At 38.9% G+C, this 27,942-nt stretch overlaps 1 protein-coding gene across 1 annotated transcript in view; it reads right to left on the reverse strand.

Moving 5' to 3' along the window:
• ATG2B (autophagy related 2B) overlaps positions 1 to 27,942 on the reverse strand; it is a 73,090-nt gene that overhangs the window by 17,859 nt on the left and 27,289 nt on the right. Inside the window, exons 13-32 of the mRNA XM_024219350.3 lie at positions 27,689 to 27,781; positions 27,298 to 27,486; positions 26,395 to 26,668; positions 25,726 to 25,828; positions 24,067 to 24,259; positions 23,795 to 23,937; positions 20,740 to 20,897; positions 20,292 to 20,464; positions 19,754 to 19,904; positions 18,705 to 18,904; positions 14,168 to 14,248; positions 12,107 to 12,213; positions 11,786 to 11,878; positions 8,107 to 8,177; positions 5,666 to 5,742; positions 5,158 to 5,328; positions 4,387 to 4,528; positions 3,315 to 3,517; positions 1,754 to 1,980; positions 1,027 to 1,135 (exon numbers count right to left, since the gene is read on the reverse strand). Coding sequence (XP_024075118.1) covers positions 1,027 to 1,135; positions 1,754 to 1,980; positions 3,315 to 3,517; positions 4,387 to 4,528; positions 5,158 to 5,328; positions 5,666 to 5,742; positions 8,107 to 8,177; positions 11,786 to 11,878; positions 12,107 to 12,213; positions 14,168 to 14,248; positions 18,705 to 18,904; positions 19,754 to 19,904; positions 20,292 to 20,464; positions 20,740 to 20,897; positions 23,795 to 23,937; positions 24,067 to 24,259; positions 25,726 to 25,828; positions 26,395 to 26,668; positions 27,298 to 27,486; positions 27,689 to 27,781 — 2,958 coding nt within the window. The remainder of the gene's footprint in view (positions 1 to 1,026; positions 1,136 to 1,753; positions 1,981 to 3,314; positions 3,518 to 4,386; positions 4,529 to 5,157; positions 5,329 to 5,665; positions 5,743 to 8,106; positions 8,178 to 11,785; positions 11,879 to 12,106; positions 12,214 to 14,167; positions 14,249 to 18,704; positions 18,905 to 19,753; positions 19,905 to 20,291; positions 20,465 to 20,739; positions 20,898 to 23,794; positions 23,938 to 24,066; positions 24,260 to 25,725; positions 25,829 to 26,394; positions 26,669 to 27,297; positions 27,487 to 27,688; positions 27,782 to 27,942) is intronic.

The following is a 27,942-nucleotide window of genomic DNA, read 5'->3' on the forward strand; positions in this document are numbered from 1 at the left end:
TACACTGCACTAAAGAGAGAGAGGAAAGCCTTAATATGCTGTTAGGATTAATATGTATAGAATCCGCAACAATCTAGAGGGAGCCATTACACTTTGACAGAATCACTGAAATATTCAAGTGGAATCTTTAACTTTTCTTTTTCCCTCTTTTTACCATGGCAATAGGTCCCTAGAAAAAGATAAAATAGAAAACCATCACACATTTTGCTGCACATTAACAGTTAATGGGCTGAATTACTTTAAGCAATACAAAATGTACAAGGAATTTGAAGGATAGAAGTAATTTGGCTTTACATAAAATGAAAATGAAAAATGGTTCCGGCTACTTTAAAAAATATCCATCCATTTACTTTAAAAACTTACTTAACCAGTAGCTGTTTGTTAATGATATTTTTAATAGCCTCACGTTCACCTTTCTAAGTTCCATACTAAAGCTGAGTTAAAAATAATTAAATTAAATGTAACTTAGCATAATTTGGTAATAGCAGTAATAGGCTGTTGTGGCAAATGGTGTTAATGATGCTGTGAGGTGATCAAATATTACTGAATATCAAGTTACGGAGTAACCCCAGGCATCTCAGAGCTAATTCCGAGGGAAATGTCTACAACCATGTCTTCATAATAGCAATTTCAATTTGAAGTAAACAGAAAGGAAAGTTATATCTTGATAAGGATAGCAAAAGTGGTGGGAAAAAAGGTTTCTGTCAAAATAAAAATACTTTAAGGACTAAAAGCAAATATTTTAATAACTGTTCAGCTTCCCTCGTTTCAAATATGGTTGCTAAACAGAGCTGCACTATGCCAACCATGCAGCCCTGCAAACTCATTTGGTAAAGAAATTCTAAGTCCATCACTCAGCATAACTGTGTTAATGGACTTCTGCATCTAAGTAAGATTAATGCTCATTTTTACTGGTAAGCCTTCTAGCTTCATGGAGTCAATAGCTCATCATTAGGGTTTATAAAGTCTTTAGAATATATATTATATATGCCCTTGTGTCTGCAGATTTTTCTGTTACTATCTCACCTTGCTTAACTGTATTTCCATTAAGAAGTCTGGGTTCCTTCCTCTTCCCCCACATGTTGTACTACGTCCATGTCTTGTTGGTGTGTGAGAAGGAGAAATATGAGGACTACTAGAAGTGGGAGAAAAGGAGTATTTTTTCTGAGTTTAAATTGAAAGTCAGCCCATACCATCTCTAATCACATAAGCATGCATATTTTACTGGGTTTTACTAAATATTTTTGTGGTCAAAAAAAGAAAATTAACACTGAAAAATTGCTGCATTAATGTAAACTAAAAATATTTCTCTCATTTTCACTGTAATAGTTATGCAGAGCTTTAGGCACTGCAAAATATTATAAAACGTATACACTGTTTCCACTGAATTACCATTAAAAAAATAACTCCTATTGTTATCCAAAATAATATTCATTCTCCTCTAACCTGCTTAATATCCGCAAAACAGACTCCATTCTCCACAACCACCTTCAACACACTCATCCCCAATTAAACCCACTCCCCGCAGGGAAAGCTTGGGAGAATACATTTGACTTTCAATGTACTCTGTAGGTCAACAAATTTGAACTCATTCAGATCAAGGGGTGGGAGAAATACATTCCAGAATTAAATTGAACAGGATATTCATTATAAAAGGAAAGTACATTAAGTTCATCTAACTCTTCGTTTTGAAATCAAATGCAGAATGTGTGGATCTGAAAAAAAAAAATACTTAGTTACCTAAAGCACTTACATAAAACTTTTAGCTGGAGAAGTAGTAGGTGCAGTCCCAAAATCCTTTCCTCCATAAAGGTGCCAAATAAGAGAGATTTCCTTCACAACATAGCGAACCAAAGGGATAGGAAAATGTAGCGGGGCTTTGCTCATATCTGTCTTTTTTACAGGCAGGCTGAAATGATTGTCTTTTATCAGGATTGCATCATCAACCATTATTTTCACTACTGGCTCCTCCTCTTTCTCCTAAAAAAGTTACACAGGAAAGTGAGTGCAATTCTTAATTTCTTCATTCAGTTGTTTAATTTCTTCAAGATAAATCAGATCAGCGTCCTCTTTGCTTCTATACTATGAAAAATATGGAATACAGCCCCAATAACTGTTCTTATTTTGGTAATAACAGGTTATATAGGGAAGCTGTAGAATCCATGTATTTGGGGGATTTTAAAAACAGATTAAACAAAACACCAATCACGGATGGTCTAGGTATACTTAATCCTGCCTCAGCACAGAGGGGGTGAGGGGTGGACTAGATGATCTCCTGAAATCCCTTCTAGTCCTACATTTCTATAATTCTAAGATTGCATGGCCTCCAGACTCAGAACCGCTCTCTCTTGAAAGTTGGCCCCAGTGAGATTACTTTATCTCTCATAGGAGATATCAGGTTAACTGGAAATTGAAAGGAAATAAAATATGACTTCATCCAAACTGAAAAATTAAGTCTTAAAACATAAAGAAGTGCTACTATTATGCTAGTACTGCTGGAGATGGGACTTCTGAGGGTTAGCCAAGTGAATATGGGGCTCAATATCAGAAGTCTAGAGTTGACTCTGGTCTGTCTAGATAAAGGCAATCTATCAGTGATAGTTTAGTGGTGATACTATGAGGGAAGAGAAGACCTATTTTTAAGTGTCAATGCTCTGTCTCAATTTTTTGTGCAGTGGGGAGACAGACACTGGGAGTTAAGAACTGATATTTTTGCTGCTGCTGTTGCTGTTTACTCACAGAAACTTTTGTGCAAAGTTTGGTAATAGGGTCTATAACAGCAATGGGAAAAGGCTGGCATTCTTTTTAAATTAAAACTTGGATTTTCTGATGAATGGATACAAGACAAATGCTTGCAAGGATAAAATATCTTGGTAAATACTGTACTTTTCTTATAAGCCTTTTCAACCACACTATATGTTATAAATGAAGATTTGTTGAAATGCCAACACAGGAAAAATGCAAATTTGCTACTAGGTGACAATCATAATAGAAGAGGAGTATATACTATTTATATATATTCTAGTATATTTGTTGTCATTCCTGGGAGGAACAATGCATGACGTGAATTCTCAGGTTTATTCCAAAAAATTGCTACATATCTTTTATATGAATGGTGGGACTTCCTCCAAAATGGCAACATTTCAATGATAACAAAATATAAGGAATATTCTCCTCTCTGTACCCCCTACTGACCACCCATCAATGTCAGCAGACAGTTGGTAGAAAGTTACAAAATCTAAAGGGACAGGTCTCAAATGTACTTTCCTCAATCTATCTTACATCTAGATTTCTTAATATTATGAACTTCTTACAGAAACAACAGCTTTGGGTGCAAAAAGAATGCAGAAGTCATCATTTTCAGTAGGCATGTCTCCCATCGCCTCTTTAATCAGGTGGTGAGTGAATGAAGTGTATGTGGGACTTGGCTCTTGTGAGATGTTCCCACTTTCATCTGGAAACAGGAAGAGATCTGAGCAAGCTGGTTCCTGGGTTTGAGATTTTTCATCCAAGATTCCTGATATAAAAAAAAAGGCATTTCAATGGAAATATCTTTATAAGATACACACAAGATTAAATGACTGAAATTGTGATATTTAGAATAGTTCAAAAATTAAGTGTTAAAAGAATCGGAAATAAAATATGCATATTATACAGCTAATACATTCCTAACATAAAACAAACCCATCTTTCTAAAATTAATCTACTATTAAGACTCAAAACAATTACAGCACTGATCATCAGCAAAGACTGTATTAATTTTATTATTTTAGTTCACCTTGGTTAAAGAACCCATAGAAACTGTCTGTCGTTACTACATAAAAACTGAAGATCTCATAATCAAATAATTCTTGACATGACAGCAATGTCTAATCTTCCATTCCTTAGCAACAGACTTGAGAACATAGCTTCTCATCTTTCCCATCACATCTTACAATACAATATTCTTAACCAATTTCAAAATGGTATTTAGTTCTTACCATGGCAAAAAAAAAAAAAAAAAAAAAAAAAATCAGTCCTCTTACATAATCAATTACCTTGTTCTTTCTCCTAATGGTTTCTCCCTAGATGACTCTCTTGAATCTAAGTTTTTCCTTTGATACTGTAGACTACTACGCCATCCTCCTGGACTGCCTCGACTGCTATGAATGAGCTCCTGGTTTCCTACTTGATTTAGTATGTCTTATCCCTTTATGTCTGCCCAGACCCCTAATGCACTAAGTCCCAAAGAGTTAAATTTGTTGCCTACTGTTCTAACTACCTGCTCTTACTCCATTACACATGTCTGAATTTAACCTTAAGTTGCCATTTCTGCAATATTGGCATTAAGACTGAAATCTGATATAAAAATTTGAAGTGTTAAATGTGATTCTAGGCTTCTTCTACCGTTAGATTGTGGCCTAATGGGGGAAGCAGCTTGATGGGTCTCAATTTCCTCCATAGCATCACTCATCAAATCCCGTAAAATCTGTTGTTCTGCTTCAGCAAGGACTAGTCCTTGGGAAGATGGTCGGCTAGAGGCATCTGCCTACAAACAGAAGAACTATATAAAGTTACAATTATAAAGAAACTGAAGCACTGTGCTTAACAAGTATTTATGAATATGATTTTTGCTTTCATGGTTTGGTATTCCAGTGTAAAACCAGAGTGTGGAAGATAATTGCATTTTAAAATAAACATTAAACTGGGACTATACTCTAGATTACCCAGGCAAAAAGTTTTTAGCAAACGTTTTGAAGGTCTGTAACATCACTCTTGAGTGTGAATACACACTGTATTTGAGAAATGCCTAGGTGTTGCAGTGTTTGAAATAGCCATAGGTGGACAGGCATATATATATGTCCTAGAATCTGGTCTTCAAAATGAGAATTAAGTGTATCAGGATGGTATTTAAAGGATTTTGTACTGTTGAGCTTAAATGTTACGAGTGCCAAGAGGAAAGGAAAAATTATTGCCAAAAGCAATTACTGTGAGAACTGCTTCAGAGACAGTAAGCCCACTCAATAAGTTAAGTATTTGTGGGAGAAACTCTATAAAAAGTATATATTCATTATTATTACTATGATTATTATTGTGGAAAGCACAGCTAATGTGTCTGATTAGGAAATGTGATGGTGGTAGTGTTATGTGAGTAAGTATTACTTTGCCATTTCATACCTTGGTTTTCCGCTTGACGACTCCAGGTTTAATCTCCGTCTTGCTAGGTGGATGCAAATCACCATAACTCGCAATATACTGTATAAGATTCATTAGCGCAGCACAAGAGTCTGAGCATGTTCGGATATGGATTACATCACTGGAACTGTGTAGCTCAAAGCGTGGCTTAATCTAGGAAGCAATAACAGATAATGACAGAAATCTATCCAAGATCAATTTAACGTTCCATATGAATAATATACACAGATTTATTGTTAACTAGATTACTTAGTTGTCTGATCATTCAATATAAAAGCTTTAGAAACAGCAATAATTTATAAATTACTTTGGAACCTGAAATCTCACAATCTGATGATGAGAGAAGGGATGTTTTTAAACTGTTAAGTAGGATTTGATCCTAAATGCGATTTAAGCTTTTCAAAATGTTTTAAAATCCAAATGCAAAATATGTATTTTTATCATTTAGGTTTAACATTATTATTTTATTCTTTTTATTTTAACTACTTACTCTCTCCCCATCAGAACCAGGTTTTACTGCTGTTATGGTCAGTTCCAAGAGTCCCATATCCATAACACGAATATAATCTGAAAGTTAAAATGAATATTTTAAACACTGCCCAACATCAAATGTCATCTTAAATTCTGTTTTATTTTATTTTTTTAAATCACCAATTATTAATCTCTGTTAAGAAGCATAATGAACTAAATTTTGTTAATTTTGGTCTTGTCAACACACTTTATACTTCTATGTTGCCTTACATCAGAGGAGCTCTCTGGGCTCAATCCTCAGCTGTTTCTAGTTTAAACGTGGTGCAGCTGAGAGAAGAGGAGAATGGTGGCTTTAAGCCACCTTTCCATTTCCCCAGTTCTTGGCCAGATGGGGCCAAAACAAGGATTACTCTGCCAGCTAAGAATCAAGTAGAATACTGCACTCCCTGCCCGATCCTGGCCCCCGCCCGTGCGTTATGGAGTAGGGTGCCAACAGGTGGCATAAAACAGTGAACGGATAGATCCTTCTTGGAGCTGAACCGGCCTATCAGTTCTAGGCTAGTGCCCTAACCACTTCCTCAGAAACAGCCCTTTAAATACCTTAACCCATAAGCAAGGCTCTTCATTTCTGCTTTTCATTTTGTTTAAAATTTCCTGTGAATTTATTGATGTTTATTACAAAAATTAAAAAAAAAAAATAGGTGAAAATCAGCAGAAAATTTTAACTTCAGTTTTCTGGGTAAATATCAGCATTAATATTGGGGGATGGGAGGACAGAAAAAAAGCAACAAATAGAGAAAAGTAAGAATACTTCTGGATCCCTGCTCCAGAAGGAGAGATGGTGGCTCAGTAACTTGGGTGGCCCAGGTTACTGAGCTGCCACATCTCCTTCCAGAATGGGCCCAAAGTGGAAGAGGTGAAGGAGGCAAGGACACCATCTGCTCACAACTCTTCTGCTTCTGGGCCTGCTCTGAAAGGAGAGACGGTATCACAGTTAACAGGGACGCCCATGTTACCAAGTCACCATCTCTCCTTCTGGAGCAGGAAGCCAGATCTGGAGGGACAAGAGGTATCTCTCTTGTTCTGCCCAGGTTACTCAGCTGCCATCTCTCTTTCTGGAGTGGGAAGCTGGGTCTGGGGAATTCTGGCACTTCTTTTTTTACATACGCATGTTCATGCACATGTGTATCTTCCACTACATTGCCTTACTTTAACAGAGAGTTTCACATTTATGCTTAGATGTACATAGTGTTGTAGCTATGTTGGTCTTAGGATATTTGAGAGACAAGGTGGAGGTGTAATATTTTTTATTGAACCAACTTCTGTTGGTGAGAGAGACAAGCTTTCAAGTTACACAGAGCTCTTCTTTCAGCCGGGGAAAGGTACTAAGAGTGTCACAGCTAAATGCAAGATTGAACAGATAATTTAGCAGAAGTGGTTAGCATATATTGTAAGAGACCATTCAAGGTGCAGTGGCCAGTTAACACCCGTGTAGTCATTAGACAAAAAAGGGGTTAGTGGGTTATAGATTGCTGTAATAAGCCATAAAGCCAGTGTCTTGATTAAGACCATGACTTTTAGTGTCTAGCAAAGTTATGAATTTAAGCTGCCAGGCTTGACTTTTGAATATGTTGTGCAGGATGAGGACTGATAGGTCAGATAGAAAGTGATCGCTTTGAGAAAAAATTTCACCCACAGGTGATAGGGTATTTCTGTCTTTTATCATTTTCCTGTGTAAGTTCATTTGAGATTGTAGTAATTGTCTAGTTTCACCCATATAATTGTTATTGGGGCATTTAGTGCACTGGATGAGGTATACCACGCATAGAAGCCATGGATCTTGAAAGGTATGTTGTGGGGGGATGCTGATCATTGTAGCAATGGAGATATGTCTGTAGGTTTTGCATGTGTACTTGTAGGGTCTGATGCCGCTTTAAGTTGGTGTCCCCTTGTCTGTGGAAAGCTTGCTTCTGATAATGAGCTTGGAGAGGCTGGGGGGCTGTTTGAAGGCCAGAAGAGGGGGTTCCGGAAAGATTTCTTTCAGGATGGGGTCCCCTTTGAGTATGGATTTTAGTTGTTTGATGATACCCCATATGGGTTCCAGTGTGGAGTGGTAGGTGACAACTAGGAGTGTGTGGACGGAGGGGGTTTTATTTCTGTATTGAACCAGGTTCCATAGAATGGGCCACCCAAATGCTCCAAGAGAACCTGCTAGAGCCATATAGAAAAGAACTTTTATTTCCTTGCTCTGTGACATGACCCTGCACATACAGTTTAAAACTAAACTGGTCACATTTTTCTGCTATACTACATTACACACTCAAGTCTAACTATAAACCCAGCTCTCTTCTCCAGTAGCCTATTGGACTGTTTTTAATATTTCTGTAGATTTCTTTAAATTCTGAAGGCTATATTTATAAGGTTAGCATATAGTTACCATTGCTTCTAAAACACCCTTACCTCTCTGCAGATTCACTGTAACAGCGTTGCACTTGTCAGACAAATGCAAAGCAGCCTCATCCAAGATTATTCTACAGGAGAAAAATGGGAAACAAAAATGCCTGGTTAAAAAACTGTGCACTTCACACTCAAAGTAAATTATATGACATTATGTAAAAAGCCAGAACATATTTAAATCCTAAAGTTTTTACTCTCCATTGTAACAGTTTTTAATAATTATCCTTTCATCTGGCTGTAAGGGCATGGAGAGGATTACTGGAGAATAAAATAATTTAAATTTTTACTATCATCAGTTTAACCTTTTGTGAGGTTGTAAATTATCCAGGGCTACATGTAGTCTCCCTAGATCAGAGGTCCCCAAACTGTGGGGCTGGCCCTGTCCCCAGCCTCATGCAGCTCTGCTCCCAGCCCCGCGCCAGCCCCCAGCCTTGGCCACTGGCTGTGGCTCTGTTCCCGGCCTGGGGCTGAGGCCAGGGGCAGAGCCGTACCCGGCTGCTGGCCCCCACCACAGCCCCACTCCCGCCCCCAGGCTCACCCCCCCGCTGCGGCTCCAGCCTCAGCCCCTCTGCCTCTGTTCACGTCAGTCCCGCAACCCAACTCCCCCCTGAGCAGGGGCCCTGCTTCCGTCCGGGCACAGACAGGGGTAAGGTGTGGGGGGGAGGGAACGACCCTCAAAAGTTTGGGGACCGCTGTCCTAGATCCTTCTGGGAATAATGAGTAGATTCCTTGGAAGGCAGTACAGCTAGGCTAATCGTTCCTTTATCATATTATGGCAGAGGTTTAAAATATTTTTAACAACATAACATTTATTTCCAGAATACAGCACTATTACAAGACCATTTAAAAGGATACCACAATAGGAACAGGCTTTAAATCCAATAAAAATACTAAAGAACCAATACTCAAGTAAAAATAGGGGAATAACAATGTTAATTTAGGATGACCTATAACCATTTTGTATTTCTTTATCTGCTATCCCACCTGACCAAAACAAATCCTTGTTCTAGAGATCTGAAGATGCCATCGTGCTCAGCAGCCCACACACAAACATCTGATTTTACAATATTTTTCAAGCATATTTAAAGGTATCAAAACAACAATTAGCAGTGGGACAAACAATCCACTCAAGAACAATGGATTTAAGCAAACCCAGGGATTATATCCAGGCAAAGTATACTACATAGTCTGGAATAGATGTAATTCTCCACTCAAGGAGAATATTTTCTCCATAAAAGACAGAAAAAATGGTTACTAACCTTTCTGTAACTGTTGTTCTTTAAGATGTGTTGCTCATGTCCGTTCCATGTTGGGCGGCGTGCACAATTGATGGAAATTTTTCCCTCAGTGGTATCTGTTGGGCAGGCTCTAGTACCCTCTGGTGCTGCACATGCATGTGCCGGTATAAAGGGCCTGGCCAGCTCTGCACCTTCTCAGTTCCTTCTCACTGGCTAACTCCGAAAGAGGGGGAGGAGGGTGGGTTGTGGAACGGATATGAGCAACACATCTCGAAGAAAAACACTCACAGAAAGGTTAGTAACCGCTTTTTCTTCAAGTGCTTGCTTGTATCCATTCCACGTTAGGTGACTCCCAAGCAGTACCTTAAAGAGAGGTCGGCTCAGAGTTCGTGGATATGAGGATTGCAACACTGCTCTACCAAACCCGGAATCATCTCTAGCCTGCTGGGTGATGGCGTTGTGGGAAGAAAAAATATGTACCAATGACCAGGTCGCCGCTCTGCAAATACCTGGATTGGTACCTGAGCCAGAAACGCCGCTGACGAAGTTTGAGCTCTCGTCAAGTGGACAGTGCAGATGGCAGGAGATGGCGCACCCACCTGCTCATAGCACAAGCGAATGCAGGAAGTGATCCAGGATGAAATTCTTTGGGCCCAAACTGGCAGACCTTTCATTCTGTCTGCTATTGCCACAAAGAACTGCATGGATGTACGGAACAGTTTGGTCTTTTCTATATATAAGGCCAGGGCATGCCTAACGTCCAACGTGTGGAGATGCTGCTCCTCCTTATTCTTGTACGGTTTCGGGAAGAATACTGGCAGAAAGATAGCCTGATTACTGTGAAACTGCAATACCTTCAGAAGGAAAGCATGGTGAAGTTGAACCTTGTCCTTAAAGAACACTATATACAGGGTTCTGACGTAAGGGCCCTGATCTCTGAGACCCTCCTGATAATCACTACCAGGAAGGCGACCTTCCAGGAGAGGTACGACAAGGAGAATGATGCCAATAGCTCAAAGGGAGGGCCTGTGAATCTTGACAGGACCAGGTTTAGGTCCCATGGGGGAAATGGGTTCACGAATCTGCAGGTATAGTCTCTCTAAGCCCCTGAGGAAGTGAATGGACATTTTGTGAGGAAAAAAATGACCTACCATCCACCGGAGGTTGGAAGATTGTGATGGCCGCTAGATGTACCTTAACTGATGAGATGAGTAGGCCCTGATGTTTCAGATGAAGCAGATACTCCAGCACAAACTGGAGAGGTGACCTAGAAGGTGAGATGCCTCACTGGGACGACCACACGGAGAAATGCTTCCACTTGGCGAGGTAAGTCACTCTAGTAGATGGTTTCCTACTACCTAACAATACCTGGCAGATTTGCTCCAGACAGGCCAGCTCTGCTGGGTTTAACCCTGGAGCTTCCAGGTGGAGGGCCTTGAGGTTCGGGTAGAGCAATCAGACATTATCATGCAAGATCAGGTCTAAAGGGGAGGAAGCGGCATTGGGGTCACTACTGACAGGTCCAATAACATTTCGAACCAGTGCTGGCATGGCCATGCTAGGGTCACAAGAATAACCTTCTTTCTGTCGTGCTTGACTTTGAGTAAGACTGTGCATGAGAGGAATAGGGGGAAAACGCATACAACAGGTGCTTTGCCCGGGAAGCAGGCATCTGTGAGCAAGCCCGGGCTGTGCCTGCATAGAGATCAAAACTACTGACACTTCCTGTTTTGCCTGGTTGCAAACAGGTCTCTGAGGGGAGTCACCTGCTGCCGGAAGATGGTCCTGACTATACGGGGATGAAGGGACCACTCATGGTGAGAGGAGAAAGATCTGCTGAGGTCATCTGCCAGATTTTTCTGAGCTCCTGGAAGGTGAGATTGAGTGCTTTACGCAGAATTCCCATAATCAAATGGCCTCTTGACACAGGGGGAAGAACATGCCCCTCCCTGCTTGTTGATGTAAAACATGGCTGTCATGTTGTCCGTAAGGACTTGCATAACCTTGCCTGCAATCTGGGATAAAAACATGCTAGGTGGACTCCACTGAGCTCTCTGACATTTATATATAAGGCGAGTTCCTCCTGGGACCACAGACCTTGATTCCTGAGGTGCTCAAGTGAGCCCCCCAACCTAGCTTGGATGTATCCAAGATTAGGGATTCTGAGGCATAGGGTTTGACAAAGGGAATCCCAAGCCTACCAACCAGAGGTCCCCTCCACTGATCGAGGGAGGTGAGGACCTGGGCGGGAACTGTAAGCACCAAGTCCAAAGGGCACTAGAGCCAGCCCGATGGATACCATTGAAGGAAAAATCTCCAGCAACTGTGCATGTGGTGTGCCATACCACCTAACATGGAATGGACATGAGCAAGCACTCGAAGAAGAAATAAAGGCTACAATGGTTATGTGAGCTTCCATATTTTATGAACACTCTAATTTATACCTGAGAGTAGAAGAGGACTTATCCAGTGCAACGTTACTGGAAATGCTGAAAGTTTCAACAGTAAGTAGAGATCTGGTTGGCAAAAACAAAGGCCTAACAACAAAAAAGGAGAAAATTTTTTTAATACATCCTACATATTTAGAAATGCAACAAAGCAATCTTAAAGGTTGATCAACAGAACTATTTTTAGTTATAAAATTTTCTTCAAAACAAGCCTGGACAAATATGCATTCTGATATGTAAACTGGAGTATTCCTAAAGAGTATCTAACTAAACAGTTATAGTACCATAAGGAGACAAACACACATTAATTTTATTTACCTGTAATCAAGAGCACAACTCCAGAGGTGTATATGAAAAGTTGTAATGGAAGCTGGAGGATTATATCCCAAAACAGGCTCATCAGAAATATTCAAAAAATATAAAATCTACAATCACAAAAATACAATTATGATCTTTCAATATATGCTATTTTAGTAAACAACATGGATTTTTAAAAGAGATAATCCTTAATACATACTATAACAAAATGTTTGAGAGAGAGAAAGTGAAGGGGAAAAACTCAAAATATTAAGGGGGCATTTACTCAGTAGTTGAAAGGAAGGGAGAGTGTTCTATGTAAAAAGGGCAGAACGTGTGAGAAGGAAACCCCCAAACTGTTGAGAATTAGACAGTAGAAATGGAAACCTTTTAATCCAACCCAACAACTACAGAAGTTCATGTTAGTTCCTACATAAGGATGTAAGAACTTAAGAATGGCCACACTGGATCAGACTAATGGTCCATCTAGTCTAGTAACCCGTCTTCCAACAGTGGCCAATGCCAGATGCTTCAAAGGTATTCAACAGAACAAGGCAATCAAGTGATCCATCCCCTGTCGTTCAGTCCCAGCGTCTGGCAGCCAGAGGCTTAGGGACACCCAGAGGATGGGGTTGCGTCCCTGACCATCTTGGCTAATAGTCATTCCTCCATGATTTTACATAATTCTTTTTGAATCCAGTTATAGTTTTGGCTGTCAACAGCCCCTGGCAATGACTTCCACAAGTTGACTGTGCATACTGTGTAGAAGTACTTCTTTTTGTTTGTTTTAAACCTGCTACCTATTAATTTCATTGGGTGACCACTGGTTCTTGTGTTATGTGAAGGGGTAAATAATACTTCCTTATTCACTTTCTCCACATCATTCATGATTTTATAGATCTCTACCATATCCCCACTTAGTAATCTACGTTATTCCCTAAAGTCTATTTTCCCCCCCAGTAATTTGGTCTGAACCACCACTCCTGACAAGTTTTTACTATTAGGGAAATTTTCTCTCTTATCTAATCTTGCCCATCTTTAGTTGAAAGGTCAACATTTCTTGTAATACTATTTGAGTTTACTCCTCTACATTTATTCCTTTCAAGTATTTGTTCTCTCCCTTAATTTAAGCTACAAAAGTTACGTATCTTCAAACCTCCCTCATTCCATCATTTTCTTTGCAGCTCTTGCCCTCTAGTTTATTGCTATCCTTTTTATAAAAAGATTCTACCCAAAGGTGTTCCAGATAAGGCTCCTACCTCAGTTCTGTGTACTCAGGAATTTTCTCTCTAGTCATGTGTGCTATATCCTGAATCTCTATATTCACACATCTCAATATAGCCTTTTATTCTACTGCAGTCTGGAATTACAGGCTTATATTTAATCAGTCATTCACTCTTGTTCCAAAGTTTTTTATTCCAACTACTACTATTCAAGCTAGTTGTGGGAAAGAGATAGGAGAGAAGTGATTTAAGAAATTAAATGAGCAGATGGAAATGAAGACAGTTATAGGGTTGCAGATCTGAAGTGGAGAGAGTCCCTTAATAGCCTTTTTTTTTTTCAGTTGAGAATTATTTATATTATAGGATTCAGAGATGGACATGAAAGTGGTGAACATAATCAAGCATTGGTGTGTTGAGATATTTTAGCTAATAGTGAGAGAGCAGTTTGAGGTCAACATTCTGGATTTCCTGAAGTTGAAAGGGTAGGATTCAGAATGATCATAGTAGGGGGAATTCATAGATTCATAGATTCTAGGACTGGAAGGGACCTCGAGAGGTCATCGAGTCCAGTCCCCTGTCCTCATGGCAGGACCAAATAATTGTTGCAAATGAGATGGGAAATAATGACACATAAGGATTTCACAACAAGATCAAACTCTAGCAATGCTCTGGAGGCAAGAGGGGAAAGAATGTCAAAGGACAGCAATAACGCTTCTGAGAACACAGTAAGATAGTGATATTGAGTCAAACACAAAGCCAAAGGACAAAGATTTTTCATGAAGGATCAGTTCAATCTTTAAAACAATCAGTAGTAAAACTGAAATTAAGCATGAAATCAAGAAAATTACATTAACCTGACCTGTTCATGCCAACTTAGACCTGAAGGCAATACTCTGTGCTGGAGAGTGGCTCCTCTCAGCCCAACAGCAACTAGAAATTCCTGCATAGAAAAGTTATGCAAATTAGTGTACATTAAATTAGTGTATATGTTTAGAGATTTGGAACTCTGAACTGTGGGTTTTATCTTGTTCCCATTTAAGTCAACAGCAGAACTCCCACCACCTTCAAGGGGGGCGTGATTGGGTCCTAAGTCTGAATTCAGAAAGATACTATTTCAAGAAGATAAACACTATGCATCAATAGTTATGTCATTGAAATCATGGTTAACACAGTCTAACCCTTTTTGTAAAATAATATTTTATGAATATCAAACCACTATCATTCAGGGGTGCTGTTCTAAACAGTAATGTGAAGACTAAAATAGGCCAAGAAGCTACACTGTAATGAACAAACAAAACACACAATATTATTTAAAAGGAATAGATTTTTCTAATATAACCACCTATCTGTAAGTACACGTAGCATCTTTTGCCCTGAAGTATCCCAAGGCACTTTACAGATTATATTCACAGGGATCACTCAAAAACAACTGACATGCAACCACATCTAGGGTGGAATCTGGCAGCCATTCTAAGAGGAGAAGCCACAAAGTGACTGACTGACTTTTTTTTTTTTTAAATAATGTTCTGCAGTCCTTCCTCTTCTGCTTTGTTGATCGTAGAGTCTTTCTGTCTTTTGCTTCAAAAAAGAACTCCCTTGTGCACTGCTTCATCAAAGAGCTTGTTCTCAAAAATACTTAGAGAGAGACAATTAAGTGTTCAGTTTGGCTTTCTATTCTACAATCCACAAACATCATCTCACTATAGTACTGCATCCTATGGTCTATGCCACAAATCTTTAAAAGTCCAAAGATGCGTATGACACAAAAGTTACAGACAGTGAGACCTTATGAAGGATCAATTTGGCTATGAAAAAAAACAAATACTATCCTAAGACTTATCAGGAGAGGCATTTCCAGTAGAAATAAAGTATTAATGTCATTTTATAAGGCACTGGTAAGATCTCATTTGGAATACGGTGTACAATTTTGGCTACCCATGTTCAAGAAAGATTAATTCAATTTACAACAGGTGCAGAGAAGAGCTACTATGATGATCAGAGGAATGGAACACCTATCTAACGAGAGGGGACAAAAAGGGCTTGGCTTGTTTAGCCTAGCAAAATGAAGGCTGAAAAGGGATATGATTGTTTTCTATAAATACATTGGAGAAGGGGTGGGAGCAGTAAACACCAGGGAGTGTGAAGAGCTATTTAAACTAAAGGACAATCTTGGCACAAGAAGAAATGGATATAAACTGGTTATGAACAAATTCAGGCTGGAAATTAGAAGAGGGTTTCTAACAATCAGAGTGAGGTTCTGGAACAGCCTCCAAATAGGAGTTGTGGGGGCAAACAATTAGTTAATGTAGTTTTCAGAGACAGCTGGACAAATTTATGAATGGGACTATATGACAGGGTTGCTTGTGATGGGCGGGCGGGGGGGGGGGCTTTATGTCTTATGTTCCTAAAATCTCATGCCTCAGGGTTTCAGGTGGTTGCCTGAAGTGGGTCTGGATGGGATTCTCTTTTTCCACCAACATATTCTGTGTTTGTGCTCTGAGGGGGCACTAAGCATTCTTGTTCTCTCTCTCGGGAGCCTAGCTGGCTGGCTCTTGCTCAGAGTCTAACTGACTGCCATATGTGGGGTTGGGAAGGAATTTTCACTACATGTCAGATTGGCAGTGACCTTGGAGGGTTTTCTCTTTCCACTGCAGTGTAGAGTGTGGGTCACTTAATGGGATCATCTGGGTAATCAACTCACTGCTATCATAGAGTCCTTGGACATTGGTGCACCTTGGTCCTACTTATTGTCTTCCTGTGGCACATAATAGTTTAGTCTCCTGAGAGCTGTAATACTTTGGTCTAATTTTGGTTTTTAGTTTTAGTGTGCGGGTACTGGGTGGTTTTGGTGGCTTGTGATATACGGGAGGTCAGTGCGACCGGCTGTACCTCATGTTCACCATTTTTACAAGACTATGATAAATTTTGTACAGAGTATGCCTTGTGAGGTATCATTTGGAAACTCATAATATACTGAACATTACTGTCCTGGTAAAATATGTGTATTAACATTATATGTAAAGTTAGAAGATTCTACTGTATAACAGAACTGTAACATGTTCCAAGTTTAAGAGAAGCAAGCCAAAACCAGTTTTTCAAAGACAAAAGATACCTGGCTGGGGCTCCAGTGTATCAGCATAACCAGATGAACTATATTATAGATCATCACCTAGTTAAATGGCCATTCTTCAGCAGGAGGAAGAGTGTAAGCAAGAACTTTGCATACTGATCATAGAACTGGGGGTTCCAGTGTAAACCGAGTGGCTGTTGCCTGAACCTGAGCGGGAGATAATCCTCAAAGAGGGGAGAATGGTATAAGAATGGAGGACACACACAACACAAATTACCTCTCGCCCTTCATCTATACTCACGACAGCTACAACATTTGAAAGACAAAGGAACCATCATTGAACTAGGGGAGGGGAAGGTCCTGGCTGAAGCAATCCAGCCAGACTGCTGTAAGCCTTTGGTGAAAAAAAACCTTTTTGCTTTTAAGTTCACTTAGCGTGTTAAGTTAGGTATTAGTTTGCGTCTTATCTTTTTATTTTCTTTGTAACCAATTCTGACTTCTATGCCTTATTACTTGTAATCGCTTAAAATCTTTCTGCAGTTAATAAACTTGCTTTATTGTTTTATCTAAACCAGTGTGTGTTTGGATTGAAGAGTTAACAGAGACTGTGCATATCATTTTCCATTGATGAAATGACAGACTTTATAGAAACTTGCATTGTCCAGTGGATGCTGGGCAGTACAAGACATACATTTCTGGAGGAAGGTCTGGGACTGGGAATTTGCTGCTGTCACCCTGTATGTAATTCATGAGTGGCTGGCCAGAGCATTTATGTAATATAGCTGGGAGTGATTTTGCATGCTAGAAGCTGTGTGTGAACTGGCTAGGAGTGGTGGTTCTCACAGCAAAGAGTGTAAAAGGCACTCCAGGCTGGAGTATTGAGAAGACACACCTGTCCAGCAGTCCAGATTGTACCCCGTGGAATGTCACAATCAGATTAGTTGAGCTTGTGGTCCCTTCTGGCCTTAAACTCTATCTTATGGCTTGCCTTTTCCAAGCAGAGCCCAGTTGCAGCTGGAAGAGGGAGACCCCCTATCCCTGTCAGAAGCCACTGTAGCACTTCCAGAAATATGGCTTGGTTGTGGTGGATATCACTAAGGAAAGGCACCTACCCCAGCTGATGAAGATCAATGGTGGCTAGTGGAGATGTCCTGTAGTTAGAGGCAGTGGCTAAAGGGCATTAGGAAGGTGCACAATGATCTGTTGCATCATTCTGGGGTCCATGAAGAATGGGAACTACAGGTCTATTGGTGTCCCTGTGTTGGAGGTTGCCAAGGTCCTGGCAAAGCTTGAAGCCATTGAGCTGTTGAGCCCTTGTGATGGTCTGAAGTTGGCTGCCACTGGAGACTCCCTCTTTTTTCCATCCCACCTGTGTGCCACTATAAGGCCTGGTCTACACTGGGGAGCGGGGGAAATCGATCTAAGATACGCAACTTCAGCTACGAGAACAGCGTAGCTGAAGTCGACGTATCTTAGATCGACTTGGAATCACTTACTTCGCATCCTCGCGGCGTGGGATCGACGGCCGCCGCTCCCCCGTCGACTCTGCTTCCGCCTCTCACCGTGGTGGAGTTCCGGAGTCGACGGCAGAGCGATTGGGGATCAATTTATCACGTCTACACTAGACACAATAAATCGATCCCCGATCGATCGATCACTACCCGCCGATCCGATGGGTAGTATAGACGTAACCTAAGAACTGTTGGATTCTGGGTGGGGGGGAGCAAAGCAGAGCCAGAGCTCTCATCTTCTGCCCATACCAATGAATGCAGGAGCCAAAGCCAAATGAACTCCTACCAATGCAGACAGTGAGACTGGAAGTAGGCAGGCAAAGGCTGCTCTTTAGGGTAAAAGATGCAATATTTCCCTACCAGGCAAAGCTGTCAATGAACTGAACACTAAGCTTATAGCTCTTTGTATTTATCCCTGCCTGAGGTGGGAGAATCGCCTCCACAAATGCATAGCAGAGGTAAAACAGAGCAAAGAATGGGCAAGAAGACTAACTGGCCAAAAAATACAGATCCTTTAGATAAAAGCAATAGTGATCAGCACAAGGAAGCACATGAAGAATTACGCTGTTATGTTGGTAAATAACAGACATAACCATAAGTAATATTAAAGTAGTTTTAAAGTCTAGTAAAGCATTCAGATTTCAATAGTTATGAAACTAGTAGTTTAAAAATGGACATGGTTCAAAGTTTGTAGTTATTTGTGTTTATCTATGACCTTTAGAAGGAAGTTTGAATTCTTGTAAATGCTTTCATGTAAATTAGGTGTCTGAAATAATCTAGACAATGCACGAAAGCTTAAAGTTGGAAACACAAACCTTTGTGTTGCTCTCCGATTTATTTGACTGGATTTTCACTGCAACAGACAGCATACTTAAACAGTCCACTCCCACACCATCTGAAGAAGTCCTACTGAGACCATCTTCTTCGGAAAAATAAATGGTAGGTTCTAACCAATGTGGACGCGTTGTGGTAGGCAGTCGTATTTCAGATGGAGGGACAACTCCATCCACCACACCTGTATGGAGATTGTAGCTATGGTTATCCGGTGCAGCAGAGATGTTTGTGATTTAGGTAAAACCATTGGAAATCTGTCTACCCTTACCTGGTGATAAGATCATTTTAAGTTTCCAGCTAATTACCAGCAATTAAGTTTGCCATACTATTAGCAAAAACAGAAACAAGAGCTCAGACATGAGTGATAGGAAAGCTTCTGCTGTTGTACATCCTCTGTCCCTAGAATTTAGTGATTGGGAGGTTGGTAAAGATCATGAGAGACGGTGCCAGATGTATGTCATCCCCCCAACTTAATAGAAGGCCTCACACTGAAATTCCCTAACCCCATTGCCGCTCATTTGAAGTTATATGAGCAGGAAACCTTAAAACTGACAGGTCCCACTCTCTCCTCCTTGGCTACAATGGAGCTGTCATCCATGAAGACTATTTGGTCCCTTTAAAATATTTTACTGGCTGACTGCAATTTAGCCAGTCAGGAAAGGACCTAAAACCTACATTAGGATTTCAAGGAGTGCACACAGAATCGTACCATTTTGGAATTACATGGAAATTAACAAATGAGAATGACACTTTTTGAAAAAGAGAGAGTTTCTGCAGATTTGAGAGTTTTGCAGGCCAGCAGTTGCAGAGGTCATTTTAAGCTAGACAGATCCTGAAGCAAACATATTAATTACTGTTATTTATTATTTGTATTACTATAGTGCCTAGGGACCCTAGTCATGGACCAGAACCCCATTATGCTAAATGCTGTACATAGAATAAAACGACTGTCCCTGCCCCAAAGAGACTATATTTAACGGTTAATTAATCTTTACTCAAATTTACATCCATTGACATTTTAAGTTCCTACCTTGATGATATAAACTGAGACTGCTAGAATGAAGACAGATGTAATGTTTGTCTTCAAAACCTTCATATTTAGTCACACAGAATAACGAACCACCGTTGAACTCAAACCAGAATTCACCACGCTTGCCTTCCAGAATATTCCCACCATCCTGCTGATGAAAGAATCAAGAAACATATCGCTGCTTGTGGAATTATTGTTGCTTAGGACAGTGTAATATAACGTGCCACTTGCTACCATACAGCTCTCCTCTCCTTGTATTTAATTTTCCTAACATTAAATATGAAGTAATCAAAAATGTTTAAACATAGAATCACAGTCAGATGAACCCTTAACCATATCGTTAAGAAAGTGATACTCTATCTGAAAGACACTCTTATGACTACTTGTGGAGTCATATGTGCTGTTTGTACAACAAAACTGCTAATAAAGCAATAATACAACAGATAGCACCAAGAGCTCCTGTCAGCATAACAAGATACATTATGCCTGTAAGTAAACCCAAGACTCAGCACAATATTTTCCATTCCTGATACCTCACCTTTACATCTGTGAATATTGACACTAATCCATGATTAACATTTAGAAGAACAGAGAGAGAGCTCTGTGTGTTCTTGTTTTGCAATTCAAGCTTTTTCTTCCGGCGTGAACGATAGTTTGGATCAACTGTGGAATAATATTGTAGAGTTTCCTCCTCAGATCCACTCTCATCATCTACAAGAAAACAACAACAAAATAACTTGATGTGACAAATACAAAAGTTATCAAAGAAAATTACAAGTTTTTCACCTTTAACAACATTCAATTTCATAGCAGTATTTTGTCTAACATTCTATCCATATCAAAACATTCATTTACACGTTTCTTTGTGGGATATATAATCACTTTATTTTATATCTTCAAGTCTTCCCTTTATAAACTTAATAGTCTCAGGCAACTGTATCCATCTTGTACCACTGTTGTTCGAGAGGATTTATAAAATACATTACCATAATGAATTGTAGATTTGAATTGACTAAAGCTGTCTTTACTGAAAGTATTGATCATTTGGCTGGCCACTGAGAGTCCAACACCATAGGAAATATTCTCAAATGTTTCTACAGGAGATGGAGCTGTGGGTTCCCACAATAATAAATCATTGCTGATCCTAGAAAGAAAAAAAAAAACATTATTGTTGCATTATTAAAAATCTGACTATATTCCCACTTGAATTAAAGCTAATTAATGTGCAACAGTCCTGTAACAGATTTCATACAAAATAGTCTACAAAAGGATGAGATGAGCTCAAGAGCACAAATCGCAGTAACATATATTAGTGACAAAGAGATGCTAATAATCTGATCTTTAGATTTTTTTACAAAAATCTGATTATTATTAATTACATGTCAGGCATTTGACTGTGCAGCACAAATCCTTTACATACGCTAATTCAATGGATATGCCAAAGATAGTTACTCTGGTTGCCTCATGGATGTTAAAGAAATTCACAGGATGCACATTCTAGATTTCTTTGCTTAAGACAGTCTTTTGGGCAATCTGAGTTAAAGTTTTGCTTGAAGTGGAAGTGACTTCCCAAGACTTGTCCTATGAGAGGACTGAAGGGGCATGGAGTGCTTAACTAATGGCTGAGGTGTCATGCAGAGAGCAAAGTCAGGCTTTTGAGGGATAGCGGAGGCTAAAAAAAGGACAGGATTTCATATTTTTCAAGGGTAAGGTTAGAGTAATTTAGTGTAAGTACCTGCATATTGATTAGAAATTTAATAAAATTTCGGTTTGTTATTTCACTATGTACTTAAGTGTCAATTTCTATATCAACTTCTCTATTCTTTCAAGACTGGTTCAATTTTCCTTGACGATTTTTGTATGTTTTTATATTGCACATTACTGATGCTAAAATTGTAAATAGTGATTTTTTTTCTCTGCCTTATCGAATCTGCTTTAATTAAAACTAGGGCTGTCAAGCCATTAAAAAAAAATTAATTGTGATTAATCGCACTGTTCAATAATAATAGTATACCATTTATTTAAATATTTTTGGATGTTTTCTACATTTTCAAATATACTGATTTCAATTACAACACAGAATAACAAAGTGTACATTGCTCACTTTATATTTATTTTTTATTACAATTATTTGCACAGGGGAAAAAAAATAGTATTTTTCAATTCACCTAATACAATTGTACTGCAATCTCTTTATTATGAAAATTGAACTTACAAATGTAGAATATTAAAAAAACCCTGCATTCAAAAATAAACCCATGTAAAACTTTAGAGCCTGCAAGTCCACTCAGTCCTACTTCTTGTTCAGCCAATTGCTCAGACAAACAAGTTTATTTACATTTGCAGGAGATAATGCTGCCTGCTTCTTGTTTACTATGTCACCTGAAAGTGAGAACAGGCATTCTCCTGGCACTGTTGTAGCCGGCATCACAAGATATTTATGTGCCAGATGCACTGAAGAGTCATATGTCCCTTCATGCTTTAACCACCATTCCAGGGGACATGTGTCCATGCTGATGACGGGTTATGCTCGATAATAATCCAAAGCAGTGCAGACCAACGCACGTTCATTTTCATTATCTGAGTCAGACGCCACCAACAGAAGGTTGATTTTCTTTTTTGTTGGTTCGGGTTCTGTAGTTTCCACATAGGAGTGTCGCTCTTTTAAGACTTCTGAAAGCATGCTCCACACCTTGTTCCTCTCGGATTTTGGAAGGCACTTCACATTCTTAAACCTTGGGTTGAGTGCTGTAGCTATCTTTAGAAATCTCACATTGGTACCTTTGCGTTTTGTCAAAAAGTGTTCTTAAAATGAACAACATGTGCTGGGTCATCATCCAAGACTGCTATAACATGAAATATATGGCAGAATGCAGGTAAAACAGAGCAGGGGGCATACAATTCTCCCCCCAAGGAGTTCAGTCACAAATTTAATTAACACATATTTTTTAATGAGCATCATCAGTATGAAAGCATGTCCTCTGGAATGGTGGCCGAACCATGAAGGGTCATACGAATGTTTAGCATATCTGACACGTAAATACCTTGCAATGCCCGCTACAAAAGTGCCATGCAAACGCCTATTCTCACTTTCTGGTGACGGTGTAAATAAGAAGCGGGCAGCATTATCTCCTGTAAATGTAAACAAACTTGTTTGTCTTAGCAATTAGCTGAATAAGAAGTAGGATTGAGTGGACTTGTAGGCTCTGAAGGTTTGCATTTTACTGCAGTTATGTAACAAAAAAAATAAAATCTACATTTGTAAGTTGCACTTTCATGATAAAGAGATTGCACTACAGTACTTGTATAAGGCGAACTGAAAAATACTATTTCTTTTGTTTATCATTTTTACAGTGCAAATATGTGTAATAAAAAATAATATACACTTTGATTTCAATTACAACACAGAGTACAATGTATATGAAAATATAGAAAAACATCCAAAATATTTAATACATTTCAATGGGTATTCTATTGTTTAACAGTTTGATTAAAACTGCAATTAATCGTGTTTTTTTTTATTTAATCGTATGAGTTAACTGCGATTAATCAACAGCCCTATTTAAAACTATATTGTGTATATATATATATATATATATATATATATATACACACACACACACACACACACACACACACACACACACACACAGGGAAGGGAAAATAATCTAATTCAACAATTTTTGAAGCGGAATTTGAAGAGGAATTCACGTAGATTGTGGCAACTGTAAGATCTTAAAACAAAGGTTCATTTGGTGGAAGCAAAAACTTATTTATTTTATTCTCAATAGAAAAGATCTGCCAAACTGTTTTGAGTGGCTGGCTGTTCAAATAGGGTCCTGAGAGGAGACTTCATTGCACTTCTGATAATAACTTAGAATAGCATTTATATAGCACTTTACATTGTTATAGAGCTGTACAAATATTACAGGACAAATTAATTACTGCTGTAGCTACTGACTTAGTTGTTCTTATGACCAATGAATACACTGACCAGAAATACAGATCATACTAACCAAGCAAACTAATGCTTATACTCGCCTATTGTAAAGTTTCTCATAAAAGCTCTTGTCTGGCAGTGTTAAGTGAACTTTTGGTAACATGAGTTCCAATACATAATGAGAATTGCTGATTGCTTTATCCTGAAACTCGGTCATCTCAACTGCATCACCAGGCATCACCATCTGAAAATAAACAAAACATACAATCTCAAATTGTTGAGGGTTATCTGGAACAGAAGCTGCATATAAACCAGAAAGGCAATATTCATTTGTATCTACAATGATTCTGTAAACAGTAAGACTCTGTTTTACCTCTTCGTTTTCAAACATGACCCTACGAGAGGAAAAAGGAGAAGGCTCTGGTCTTCTAAGATCACAGACATCCTTAAGAGAATGAGATCCTCCTTCCTCTTCCTCTTGAAAGTTTCCATCACCCTCTTCTTCTTCAGCTGCGATCCTTTCCAGAATGGAGTGTACAGCCAGTGGGTTTATTTTCAGTACAATCCTGATATTGAAAAAAGCAAGCAAAATAAATTATTAGTGATATATGCTGAGAAATTTTACAGTAGATATCCACTGGAGATGTATATGTGCCTTTTTTATGAGTTAGCCTGTGAAAATGCATTAATACATATAATATGTATAAACTAATACATTAGATGTCCAAATTAATTGTTACATTGCCTACATGTACTATTGTACCTAGAAAGTCATCACATTGTAAACTTTCATCCAAAAAAAGTGTGAGAATCCATTACATTGTCTGGCATAAATCAATGAAAAACAGGACATTCAGAGTTTGGATTGAAATTGCTTCTTTAATTTATGTAGCTACACAGGTTGGGCCTTTATATTATAGATTGTATGAACATCTAACCAGGGGTCTCCCAAACATTAAACATCCTTTTATGTGACATGAACTACAATATCCAGGCTCAAGAAGAGGTTCAGTATTAGCTCAAATTTTCTGGTTTTGCACCAGCATCTTAACAGTTAAAAATTAATTTTGTGTTAGATTTTCACTTTAAGGGTATAATAAATCCAGAGGTAGGAGAAAAAGTAAAATGAACATGAACAGTGTACAGATAGAAGAATTGTTTAAACTTTTACTCAAATCAAAAATTAAAAGCAATCATACTGCCAAACATCACACACCTGGCAGTGCCATCATGCATTCCCACAGCTCATCGGGATCCTCACATGTTCAGCTGAGCCAGGGAAAGACAGCAATTATTTGTTGTCCAGTTATACAGTTGTGCCTTCATGGGGCTGCTGTGGTACCTGCTGACAAGCAAGCCTCTCTGCCTCCCACTCCCACTGCCCTCTGTACTGAATCCCAGCCAGAAAGAGACAGTAGCACTGTACCAGCAGCACAAGGCGAGGGGCTCAATACTGACTCCAGGCTCCCTCACCGTCTAGCTTGCTAAATCAGGGTCTCTCTTCCCTCCCTCATCACTCACACCTCATGCACCTCAGCAGCCCCAGGCACCACAGTACCTACCCATCTCATACGAGTTCTGATGAAAATACTCCATGCATCCGAGTAGTGAGCCATCCATTCGCTAGCACCTCCAGTTACCCCATTACCTCCAGGCAACTCCACCAGCCATCACCCCCACATAACATCTTTGGACTCTCTCACCACCCAGCTTCCTTTTCCCAGACAGCCCCCAGCTGTCTTCCCTTATAATTCTCCATTCACCTAGCTTTTCCCCACCAAAAGTGTAGGAGTTTAATTGGCTCATTCCATCCAGAAGTCATATTATCCACTAATAAAGATCTGTGTTATTTCTGCATGATAAGATTTCTTCATCTCTAGGTTCTATTCAATTACAGGGCTCAATAATGACAAATTCTTACTTTGTGCCTGATGTTTAAAGTAGTGGTCTCACGGACTGTTTGTTTATATTAGTTATTAGAGAAAGTGTTGATTTTAAAATGAATTATGATGAAAAATTAAAGATATTTTACCGTGGCCAATCAAAGTTGTCAGATGATATCATATCTCCATCTATGCCACTGGACACTTGAAAGAACTTTATTGAAGATTCTGTTTTATCTTCTTCAAATAAGCCTTAAATAAGAGAAAAGTTTGTAGAAAGATCAAAAATACAGGGGCCGGAGTCTGCCTGCAGGTATAGCTGAGCAGAACCCTGCTCCATGATTTTAACAATTTTGAAGCTAGTGCTTTTACAATCTTGAGCTCTAGCAACACCAGTAAAACAAGTCACATTTTAAGTATCTCTTTTTGTCCTAACAACAACTACAAACTGTATTACCCAGAAAGACTTTACTTTAACTTCAGTAAGCTTTTGCCTGTATTTAATGGTACATTTCAGCTAGAATCAGAAACCTTAATTATATAATGCAACTAAAAACATTAAACACCAAGCTTAATTATGTGGGATTATGATTCAGTTTTGTATCATGTTAAGACATATACTTCGACTTGGGTTGAGGTTCTATCATAGAAATACCGGAAACTGAAGTAACACATCTAAAATGCTCCTAAGTGCAAAATGAAAGTTGTATTCTCAAGAGGGCAAAAGTTCTATTTAAAGTTGCAAGACCTCTTTGTCAACCAAATGACTGTTTGACAATTGAAAAGTATAGCATTAATATAACATTCGTACTTCTTACCAGCTAGCTCTTTGAAGGTAAGCTCTAATTTAACTTGTTCTGGAGTTGAACCTCCTATAAACTCAGTCTTGAATTCCATATCTGTAAATTCAAGATGAAGGATTTCCTTCTGAAGTGATTTTTTAAACCATGGTCCTCTTTCCTGATCTGATCGTAGGTCAGGTATAGGGAAGCGAACAGAAAGATCTAATGATGGTGAAGCGACTTGCACAGAAATTCTACAGTTTGCTGGTGTACGTGAATCATCCAGAAAAACTTCGGTAAACGCTTTGTGCTAGAAAATACAAGGTGAAAAACAAACTAGAGAAGCAGCATTAAAAAAACCAAACAAACTTTACTGACTTGTTATAATGGTTATAATAGGTAAAGCTGCATTTTTTTATATAATTTCATACAGTACTGTACATGAACTATAAGAGAATCTGGACCACCCACACTTTTTTTTTCGCTAAGCTATTAGAACAGGTACTGTCAAGCTTCTATATTTAAATCAGGATTGAAAAAAATAAAATATTCACGGCAGAGCTATATAGCTATATATAAAATTTGAACCAGCAGTGCAGGGCTGCTTCTAGATTCCCATTATTGGAAGATCAAATGGGTATTTTGGGGCCCCCGCATTTAAAAAAAACAACAACCTTCCAAGAGGCTAGGGGGTAGTTAGATCCCTGGAAAATCTTGGATTTTAAGAGTTTCAAAAAGTAAAATTTGGCTAATGTGTCGATATTTATAATTTATATAAAAGGATGACGACTCTTCAATCTGCCACTGCCCCACTACTTTACAGTGGATGGCTTTGTACATATTCTGGCCAGACAATAATTTTGAGCTCCTTTAAAATGTTCCCTTTGCCTCCTGGTAGCTCCAGGCCTGCCAGCACGCACACAAATTAATTTCACTCACCAAACTAATGTGTTTGTTGTAAGATGTGTACATGTGAGATGCCATCATCTCCACTGTGGTTAGTTTCTGTGGCTGAAGTAAAGAATTTAGTCTGTCCACAATACTGATATCCAGTTCACAAAATACTGGACTTAGCTTGATTTGTAATTCTGCTTTCTGTGGAACAGAGCTCAGTCTTCCTTGACTACCCTACAAAAATAAGTACATCAATATTCTCAATGAAATACTGAAAAATAAGTTACAAAAACAAAGGATGCTTGCAATATACATCTTTCTATGCAACTATCAAGATTAATAAAGTTACCTTTAAAGATTAGAGAAAAAATATTATGCTACAGCATAATGCAACAATGCAGTCAGGTTGGGTTTTTTTTTTTTTTTTCAATCTTACCTGAGGTCCTCTGTTATCTGAGTGCTTATAATGGAGCTGAAGGCATGAAAGAGGATGTGTATCATTTCCTTTTTCAGAAAGAAATGTTAGCAGCTTGAAAATAAAAAATAAAATAATTAATAGATGTAAAACAAACAAAAGAACTAGAGAGCACGAAAAAGCACAGGCTATCTGGCCCAAGCTGCCAGCCAATCCAGTATTCAGCTGCTTGTTTGATAGCCACAGATCCAATAAAGAACCACAACTTCTGATTC

This window comes from Terrapene carolina, unplaced genomic scaffold, assembly GCF_002925995.2.
Source record: "Terrapene carolina triunguis isolate 2854851 unplaced genomic scaffold, T_m_triunguis-2.0 Scaffold96, whole genome shotgun sequence".
Classification (NCBI taxonomy): Eukaryota; Metazoa; Chordata; order Testudines; family Emydidae; genus Terrapene; species Terrapene triunguis.